The 11,131-nt window shown below is 30.4% G+C and overlaps 1 protein-coding gene across 2 annotated transcripts; it reads left to right on the forward strand.

Annotated features, from left to right (window-relative positions):
• Window positions 1-2,330: 2,330 nt before the first annotated feature.
• LOC114403270 (signal peptide peptidase-like 1) lies at window positions 2,331-6,290 on the forward strand. Of its 2 annotated transcripts, none has more exons than XM_028366111.1 (4): window positions 2,331-2,460; window positions 2,938-3,863; window positions 4,550-4,750; window positions 6,066-6,290. In XM_028366111.1, the coding sequence occupies exons 2-4, from the start codon at window positions 3,063-3,065 to the stop codon at window positions 6,180-6,182; spliced, it is 1,119 nt and encodes a 372-aa protein (XP_028221912.1). In that variant the 5' UTR covers window positions 2,331-2,460; window positions 2,938-3,062; the 3' UTR covers window positions 6,183-6,290. The 2 variants fall into 2 exon arrangements, with proteins under 2 accessions (XP_028221912.1, XP_028221913.1); XM_028366112.1 differs by lacking the exon at window positions 2,331-2,460 and adding an exon at window positions 2,486-2,749.
• The last annotated feature ends 4,841 nt before the right edge of the window (window positions 6,291-11,131 follow it).

An 11,131-nucleotide genomic window follows, 5' to 3' on the forward strand; every position in this document is an offset into this window, starting at 1 on the left:
CACCTATCGATGACACTGATATAATTCTTCATCCATTTTTTTTTAGTTTACGAAATTGCTTTGTGAATTTATAAATGATTCTTCAAATGTAAAAATTAAAATTGCCAAAGCTCATTTTTAATTTTAATTTCTAATTTCAAAATTAAATCTAGGTATAAAATATTTACCTCAATTAAAACCATTATTGATCCAAGGGTGCACATTTAATACAAACTACCTGTATTTTCTATACACGATAAAATTATTTTTTTGAATATTTAACTACTTACTCAAATTGATTAAGTAGAATTATAGAACTCTCTTGAAAAAAGTAGAATTACAGAGCTAGCGGCAATATCAGCAAAAAAATAAATAATAATTATCCATTTATTTCCCAAATTATTTTAAATAATTCAGTTTAGCGCCTAAATTTTTAAATAGTTCAATTTGAATTCAATTTCTTAAAAAAAATCAATTTAATTTTAAAATTTTTAAAAGATTCAATTTAATTTTAAAATTTTTAAAAATAGATCAATTTAGTTTCAAATTTTTTAAGAATTACAAGATGAAATTGAATTATTTAAAATAATTTGAAAATCAAATAGATTCATTTTTAAGAATTTAAAGATTAAATTAAACTTTTTAAAAATTTAGGAATGAAATTAAACTATTTAAAAAGAATTTGGTTCCAAATTGATAATTAATAAAAAAAAAAACAGAGCTAGTGGAAAGGGATTGGTCTTTGTCTTCTGGTTTTGTTTACTGGGATTGGTGCATTCTTGTTTTTATTTTTTATTTTTTATTTTTGGTGAATAACATGAAAATAAAGGCCTAAAAGCTTCTAGAAAAACAAACTTGAGCCATGTCAGCTGGTAAAGCATGAAGACGAATTGCCACATGAGGATCCGAATCAACTCTAATTTTTCTGTAACCCTTGAACTAGGCCATCTTAATACCCAACAAAATAGCCTTCAGCTCCTAAAAAGGAACAAACTGCCATAGATGATCACAAAACAGCTTTGCCACTGCCCCATCACAGTTCAACACCACCTGCTCTATTTGCGGAAACCAACCATCTAATATGCTCCATATCAGTATTAATCTGATGCAAGTTCTTGAATGGCCCACCTCTCTTTTGTAATTGAATAAAATAAATGATTATGAAGAAATAATTGTGTTACTTAATTTAAGTACTTAGTTAGTCATGTAATGAATTTCTCCAAATTTTTGTATATAAAAAAATTGGTTAAGTTAATTTTCAGGTCTATAAATTATTTAACAAATTTTAATTAGGTTTCTGATTCTTTTTTGCCAATTGGGTTTTTATGTTTATTTTTTTAATTAAATTTTTGCCGTTAATTTTCATTAACAGGATTGACTACATGGACCTAATTAAAAAAAAAAACAAATACAAGTTTAAGAATTCAATTAAAAAAATTGTCCCAGGACTAATAAAAAAATTTCAAATATTTCAAGAACCTATTGAGTAATTCTCAAATTCTACTTAGGCATTTAAAATATTCTTCTTAAGCTTTTGTAAGCTACTTGTGAATATAGTATTGTCATTTTTATAAGTCTATATTGAATATTTTTATCTCTCCATGGCGGTATTATCGCTTCTATATATACGTCAATATTATCACTTGTGCATGTTATAAACTCAACATTCTCAAAAGTAGATCAATTTTCAGAGTAGATCATTTCCTTGACTGCATTCCTGGGTTCCCCTTAAAGGTTCTATTTGGTAGACTTAATGCACTCATTCTGAATAAATTATTCAATCAAGAGATATTCTTTGTACGCTTTTTAATTTACTTTTAAATCACTTAGTAAGTTCCTAAATTATTTATAAAAAAAATCAATTAGATTCTTAAACTTGTTTTTTTTTTATATTTAGGTCATTGTCATTAATTTTCCTTAAGAAGTTACTGATAAGGACCTAATTATAAAATAAATATAAGTTCAAACTCAATTAAAAAATAGCTCAAGAAACTAATTAAAAATTGACAAATAATTTAAACCCGAGGATTAATTTAACAAAAATATTTATTGAAATATATGAGTTCTTTAAAGTTTAAATAAATATCATATGAAAGAATTAGTACATATTTGATTTACAGATAAAATTGTTATAATATGCATGTTAATACAATCCAATAAATAAAAATAAAAACAAAGATTATAATCCTTTTATAAAACATTTTTACTTCCAAAATATTTGTCATTTAATTTCCAAACATGCTCGTAGTCTTCAACTTTTCACCAAGATTAGTTCACATTTTTCCACCATGGCACCTGCCACGTTAGGAAATTAAAGCAAAACGAGGGGACACATGGAAAATAGCTGAAAATAGTGGGTTGAAAAATGAAAATATGGATCGATTGACATTCACATCACTTGCGAGAAATGGGTGGTATCCCCAATTCCCCATTGAGCGCACCGAAAGCAAAGTGTCTCTCTAACCTCTGCAAAAGTCCAAGGTCAGTCTTTCCTCTAAACCCTAATTTCCCAATCCCCTCCTCCTCCTTCTTCCACAACACACTTCGCTTCAATCTCGGTGATGGGTTAGATCATCGTTTGTGTGCACAATTTTTGTTCTCCGATTCAAAAAAAATTAACTTTTGCGATTTCAGTAGGTGGTCGTGCGTTTTTGTTACTTGGGTTAATCGATGTGATCGTGAGAAGTGAAATTAGGGGTTGATTGGAATTTTGGGTGCAATACTCGGTTTAATTGCTTTGTAGAATGAAATTATCGAGCTTCAATTTAGGGTATATAAAACAATAATGTGAACATGTTCTGATGGTTTGTTACTTTGTTTTGTTTTAGATGGATGATACTCTTCCTACTCCTATAGTGGGTAGACCTGAGAGAAGTTTTTTTTTTTTTTGTGTGTGTGTGTGTGTGGTAGGAATGAAAATACTTACATGTGCTTACAAGTTCCATTTGCTATATGCAGGTTGCACGGTTTTAACTGCTTAGGTTTTTGTCTTCAAAATTAAAACTGTGCAACTTTGGTTGCAAAGTCATAGGGGTTAAGTTGTGTTTGCATGAAAGTGGGCTTGAGATAATTGTGCCTCTTGTATGATGGAATCCCTTTGGAAGCTTTTGTATTTGCTGGAGCCTGCGCCTGTCACACTTATCACTACAGCTGTGGCTGTGACATTTGGTGCTGCTTTTCGAGCTCTAAACTATGGGAAAGAAATGGAGCGTAATCGGGACTTCTCTGAAGCATCGATTACATTGGATAGGTCTCAGGCATTGATGATCCCAGTGATGAGCTCTTTTAGCTTGCTTTTGATGTTCTACTTGTTCTCATCTGTCTCACAGCTTCTCACTGCATTCACTGCTGTTGCTTCTGCGTCCTCCCTTTTCTTCTGCTTGTCTCCTTATGCTGCCTATTTGAAGGCACAGTTTGGTTTAGCTGATCCATTTGTTTCACGCTGTTGTTCAAAATCTTTCACACGTATCCAAGCAATACTATTGTTAGTGTGCTCTTTCACGGTGGCTGCTTGGCTTGTTTCTGGTCATTGGATACTGAACAATTTGTTAGGCATATCTATATGCGTCGCGTTTGTAAGCCATGTGCGTCTCCCAAACATCAAAATTTGTGCAATGCTCCTTCTTTGTCTATTCGTGTATGACATTTTTTGGGTTTTCTTCTCTGAAAGATTTTTTGGTGCAAATGTCATGGTATCGGTGGCAACACAACAAGCATCAAATCCTGTGCACACCGTTGCCAATAGTATCGGTCTTCCTGGGTTGCAACTGATAACTAAGAAATTAGAGTTGCCTGTAAAGATTGTTTTTCCTAGAAATTTGTTGGGTGGTGTTGTTCCTGGAGAGAATGCGACAGACTTCATGATGCTTGGTTTAGGAGACATGGTATGACATTCTTACTCTCTAAGATCTCTTACTGTATGAGAACATGTCCTTAACTGTTTCCAAGTTTTAGATTGTCTTTTCATTTGGTTACTTTCATATGAAGTAGTATGGTGTGTTGGATTTACTGTGTGAAATCATTGGAACTATGGAAGGCTGCATTTACTTGATTTAAATTGATTTTGCCTGTGAAATGCTGTGCATTTCTTTCTTTCGTTTTCCTGCTGGATCATGCCTTGCTATGTTTTATGTAGGTTAAGTGGGTTGACATTTATTATGATTATGATTTTGAATACCTCGTGTAAATTTTATGCAAGAGCAATAAAAAATTAAATAAGAAAGAGATAGTCCTTGTTCACTGCACTCTAGTTGTCGCTGGAACCTCCCTCCCCTCCCCTTTTCTTCCATTTCCCCTGCATCAATTTATATTTGATTGAATTTTGAAAGGGTTCTTGTGCTGCATGGTGATTTGATTTGAATGAAAGTTATGTTGTGTCTCCGGTGCATCATGTTGTATACATTGTATCAATTACTGCATTTATAATATCATTACATTTGCTATATAAAATAAAATATCATTACATTTCTGTGTCAACCTAAGCTTGCCAAGATTTTAATAAATTTTTAAAATTCTAATTCTTCAAAATTTATGTGTTTGTTGTTTTATAATTTTTGCTCATCTTTTGTAGGCTATCCCAGGCATGCTACTGGCTTTAGTCCTCTGCTTTGATTATCGCAAGAGCAGGGATACAGTAAATCTCTTAGAGTTACATTCCTCAAAGGGGCACAAATACATATGGTATGCGCTACCCGGGTATGCCATTGGCCTGGTAACTGCTTTGGCTGCTGGTGTCTTGACTCACTCACCTCAACCTGCACTTCTTTATCTGGTACTTCTGTTTTTCTATTTGTTCTTGTCATAATACTGGTTTCTTTGCTACCTTTACTTTCTCCAACCTTTATTCATCATTTATACCAGAATTTCTGTTCTTATTATCTTATTTTATCAAGGGTTTTTATGTTTGTGTCCTCAGGAGCAGTGAAAGCATTCAATACACCCTATGAAATGCTTAAGTTACTTAAAATTTAAAAATGCAAGTATAGGATGACTTTTTGGAAATTATGGTTGGCACAACAGATAAAAGAAAGTAGTCACTGTGATTGTTTAATCTAAATGATTTTAACTTTGGTTATTTCTCTTTCTTGTCTATAAGTATTGTATACCAACTTGAAGAATTGCCATCTAGAAATTCAAACTTATGAGTTTGACTTGAGTATATGATTTTACTGGGTTAAACTAAATAGGTCAAAACTGGAGATTGTGCCTCCATCCATTATCTATGTGAGGTGATCATTGTCCGTTGGATGGATCATAAAAACTTGCTTCTTACTTTTTCCCTCCCTTTTTTACCAGCATTTGTAGCTATCATATTGATAGCTGTTGTGTATAACCCTTGCTCTTGTAAAAGTGGATTTTGTGTTCCTACTAGGTGCAGTTAGCAATAAAAGATACATTTGCAAGATTTGCATTGGAGCAGTAAACTGAAATTGTTAAACATATTTTTACAACCAAATTCTGATTTCAGTAGGGAGAGATTCATGGATAAGTATGTTGTATATTGAGTTTGCACACTGAGCCATTTGGATCATGCAATTAGTTTGTCATCTGTTTTCTAGGATCCAAGTCTGAAAATGTCAGAACTACTTTCACTTTCTAGTGGTCCATTGCATAAACTACGTGGTACATCAAATTCATGTCTATCTGTGTATTTTTCTAAGTTAATTTGCTTGGCTGAATTTCAAACTCTGTGAAACCCAATCCATTGTTCTGATTCCCATGATTGTTAATGGTGCATCATTCTTAAGGATTTGAATATTCATCTTATATAATGATGAACAATATTTAAACTAGAACCTATCTCATTTTGTATTCTTGTTTCCCTTGACCATGGCACAGACATTAATATCTCTTGATTGATACAAGGAAATCAGGGCTTTGACACACAGAAAATGAAAACTAAGCTTACTCCTGGCATAAACTTAAGTTTATATTATCAATTAATGACAATTTTAAATTACTCTTGTAAACCCTGGTGCAGCTGATTTTCATGTTTAGGTGATTTTATGCTTTAGGTGGTATGTGGATTCCAATACATAAATAAATTGGTTTCACTTTAACAATGTTCCTTTTCTTGGTTTATGTAGGTGCCTTCTACTTTGGGACCTGTAGTTGTGATCTCTTGGATGAAAAGGGAACTACTTGAGTTGTGGGAAGGAAACACCCCAAATCTCAATGATAAAGATCGCGAAATAGAAGTTTAGTCTAGTGACAGGTGGTTTATAGCCAAACAGAAAGCTGTAAATTTACTGAGAATCTTTAATCGTCAGACTCATCAAGAAAATTTACATTAAATGTTCATTTTGCTCTGTCTTGATGTTTCTATTTATGCACCATACATAATTTGAGGGAAAGAAGTTTATAAGAACTCTCCTTCGTGATAAAAAAAAGAAAAAATTGCAGTCTTAATGTAAAGACGAACCTTAAATACACCTAGTGCTTAGGGATAGTGATAATGACCGAAAATTACATTTTCCACTATATAAAGTACAACAATTAGGTACAGCCTTTACTAGAGAGGTATGGTGAAGTTGATCAGTAACGAAATTCATTTACATAACATGCCACAAATGAAAGTTATTAAATTACAAGTCAGAGTAGCCAAGACAAGACGAGTGTGACATGGTTAGGGTTGCATATATTCGAGCTATCCAAGATATGTATGATAGGGTATCGACTAGTTTATATAAATTAGTAAGATCGTGGATTGGTTGATCTGTCTATTTTAAGTTTGAGTTTCGTCACATTATTTTGGGAACGCATGTGCTGGTTATTGTTCTTATGGAAATGCTAAAATTGCTGGGAATTACGTTGCTTTGCTAAGTATAAGCAACCTAGCAATAATATATATATATATATATATATATATATATATATATATATGCTTTTAGTTTTAACTCAGATCATATATATCTCTTCCTTTTGTTTATTATGGCCGTTCTGGGTGGGTGCTTAATTTTGCGACAATATACATGATGATGAAGAACTGGATCTTCACTTCTAATGAAATGGATTAGTACCAGAAACTCTTCTCAAAACTACAAATTTGTAATTGGATCTCTACCTTACTATTATAGCTGCTTATAAACGCAAAGTTATTTTCAACAATAATAATAAGAACATTAATTTTATGTACTGTTTAGTTCTCAAAAGGAGGAAAGATGAGAGATTTTAATATATATCGAGGGTGGAAGGGACGTAAACTTTATTTGTTTTTTTTTTAAATAGAGAGCAAAAATTAATTAACTTACTATTATATCTTTAAAATAATTAAATACAATTACTACATACGTTAAGAATAATTTAGTTTAATTAGTCAAAAAATTCTCTTCCATTTTTTCCCCAATTTTTTTAGGGAGAGGGAATAGGGAAGAGAGATTTTGTCTCCCTCTATTTCTTCCCCTTTCTAAAATTTTAAACTAAATAATAAAGATATATCAAAATCATTATCCTATTTTTTTTCTCCCTTTCATTTTCTTCCAACCAAATAGATGAATAAAAATGAGTAAGGGATCACATACAATAGTTTTTTTTTAACAACCAAAAGGAGATTTTTATATAACCATTACTTGGTACCAGTGGTACCTAAGTCATACTACAACATGTTATCAATAAACAATTTTAATCCCGTATATTCTCTCCCATCCAACAGATCGACTACAAATATAATTCATTCTTAAAAATATAACACGTGTATCCAATAGCTATCCCAACGAATCCCAACCCTCCAGCTAGTTAATGCTAACCAAAATTACATACAAGCTATACAACATATATAATGTTTATCCTGCAAGTTGTAACAATTACCAAGCAAACATCAAGAAGTCAGAGTTTGAATACAATAACTAGATTCACGTACCCATCAGAAAAAGAATAGGAAAGTTCTTTACTTTCACAGAAAATCATGACCATATTTTATATCGTATTAATTTCACTGTTGCATGCATACAACTGTTGTTTTTGTACTTGTAGTTTGTGACTTACATCTATCCCTATAGTTTTTGTCCCTTTCTTCATCTCACGTATGATTTTGGATGCCTCTCCTGGGGGGAAAAATCCTAACCTAGGTTTGTTTAGGGTTTGTACGACGTTTTGTTAGCATTCTACAATTATATATGCTAAATGTCTAACAACTAGGTGATATTACAAATCAAAATATAATCCCAAATTGTATAAAACTAATAATATCAAACGGTGTAGCCAGGATCTTTGTATCAATATTTTTATTAAACATGTACTACATATTTATATATCTATCTATATTTTACGTAATTATAAAAAAGGTACTACCACCTGTACCAATTATATTGCTTTGCCATCAGAGATGATCACTTCAATTAGTATAAACTAATGTGTAGAATGATGTTTATGTCATGTCTAGGACCATCTATATATTTCCAACAGTCATCCTGCGTTGAGGGTGGTGAATGAATCATACATCTCACTCACGATCTCGTTGCGCTGAATATTGCATATTTAAAAACGAATATATATTTTGTAATGATTGAGGACCTTTCACGATAGTTAAAAAAACCAAAAGCAAAACATAATCTAATTCACTTAGTCAACATTATAAATGCCATAAAATCTAGATAATTAAACAAGTGCAACATGCAGGTAGCTGAGAGCAGTGTGATTCTGGGGTGGCAATATATCCAAGATATATCGATCCTATCCGGTGCAGGTATTATCGATCAGTTTTTCTTTATCTTAAAGCAATTACTAAGTTTAACCTTTTCACTTTTTTGTTAGAAAATTAAAGAGGAACATTAGAAATAACGAATCTAATGTAACATATAAAGTGACTTTATTTTACCATTCAAATATTTTATATTATAAATTGTTGACACTGTAAAATTTGGAAAGCAACAAAACTTTAGACTTATGGTCAATTTGGTTTGATGGAAAAGGAAAAGAAGGGAAATAAAATATGTCAATTTTTAATTATTTTACTGTTTGGAAATTTCGGAAAGAATGAAGGAAGAGATCAATAAATTAGAGGATCTGCTGATAAAAAAAATAATTAGAGGATCCAATTTCTTTCTTCTAATTCGAGCAGAAAAAGAAAAAGAATAGAAAGTGTGTAAATGTATAAAAATTAAATTACTCTCATGCATCACATCCTTTTTTTATTTGATCAGACACACATACTTTAACTTCATCTTCTAGGGTTCTCTTAAACCCCTTTATTCCCAATGTCAACTCATCCTAACATTAAGGCAAAAAAAATTCAATTTCCACAAAAAAAAGTTTGTTATCATTAATGATTTTGTATTTCCAAATATTGGAGAAATCGCTTTTTATAATGATTTATGTATTTTTTTTAGGTGATGGGCAACCATTTTATAACTAATAACTAGAGAAAATGTTTTATATGTAATCAAATGTGTTATTTTTTAAATAAAATTATGTTTATTTTATAAAAAAATACTACATTTACATTTTAAAATACTTATACATGAGAAAAAGAGGATCATTATCTATTATTTCATTTTGGGTTCGCATAATCTCCAGGCTGACCTTTAAAATTTTTTACAGGAGAACATTACATATTACATTGCACGTATTATTACATCACTTCTTAAATTAATAAAAATATCAATAACAATAAAATTATATTTTATTTTAAATTTATATGTAACACAATTTTTTTTTTATATTTTTAATAAATATAATTCTGTAATTATTATTATAGTTTATATTTAATTTCTGTTATTTAATGCCACATGCAGCTAGGAGCTACCGAGCTAGCCTGTCGTCTTTAGACAGCAAAGGCAGCCGTAGTGATCGCTATGGGAGGTCACATTGTACCTGCTGACGATCGAGACATCATTTTTGACAATAATCTGCATTCAATCATTCTGCTTCCAATAACAGATCCATTATCTAATTTCTAGTCCATTTATATGGAACTTTTTACTTACTATTTATATTTTTTACAATTTTACTACAGCACTGGCGGCTTTTTTTTTCTAAATGTTTATGATGATAATAAAAGGAGGGTTATTAAACTAATGGTTACAACTCACTTAACAACACACGGTTGAGCTTATAAAAAATTTGCGTTTGATTTCTACATAAAACATCTTTGAAAAGAAATAAATTTTTTGAAAAGTGATTAAATTCCAATAAAAAATTAATCTTATAGTCAATCTAAAGAATTAAAATTTATGAGAATATCTTGAAATACCAACCTAAGATCCTATGATAGTTATCAAATAAAAAAAGTGGTAATAATATACTATCTCATACTATTTTTTTAGATATATTTTTTTGTTGAATGAAATTTATTAAAAATTATGAGTAAAATTTATAAAATTAAAAGTATATAATTCACCAAATTTTATGATTTCAAACTATGATCATGATCATAGAAACAGATTATAACATATTCAATTTATGTAACTTAGTTGGTAATATATAAAACTTAGAAGGAAAAATCTCAATTTGATTTCCTCATAATATATTTTTGAAGTGTGGTGATGAGTTGACTAAATTTTGAATCAAAAAATAATATTACAGTTGGCCTAAAAGATTAAAAGCTTGTCAAAATGTTCGATCGGAGTGTTAAAAAAATGAAATCTGATCATAAAACTCTTCATAGTTTCGTATCAACTATTGATAGTCATATTTCTCGTCTATGCGAATTAAATAAATCAGTTAATTTTTCCCATCCAAATAGATTGATTTTATGCTTTATTGTTTTCTCCACTATTGTCAGAAAATCATTGTTTTGTCAATAAAAAATGGCTTGCTGAAGTGTGAAATTTCTTTTTGACTTGCTCGCTTTTTTTTTATTAGGATAAATTCTATGTACGCTACAACGTTAAATGCGTTGGATTATTAAATTAATAGGAGATTTTATTTAATAATGAAAAGTTAAAAAATATATAACTGCTATATTTTTTAATTTATGAATAGACTAATTAATAAGTAATTCATGAGTTGCAGATTTACGTGACGCAAATGTCCATATCTGTAATGAGTGATGATTCATTAATAAAAAGATGCATTTTTTTCAATGATAATCCGATATATATACAATTATATATCTTAATCATCTTCCTCTTTGATTTCTTCTTTCATTCTTTCTTATTCTTTTCTTTGAGTATGCAAAACGTCAAATAATCACTTATCATTCTGTGGCAATAAC

Source organism: Glycine soja, chromosome 20 (assembly GCF_004193775.1).
Source record: "Glycine soja cultivar W05 chromosome 20, ASM419377v2, whole genome shotgun sequence".
Classification (NCBI taxonomy): domain Eukaryota; kingdom Viridiplantae; phylum Streptophyta; class Magnoliopsida; order Fabales; family Fabaceae; genus Glycine; species Glycine soja.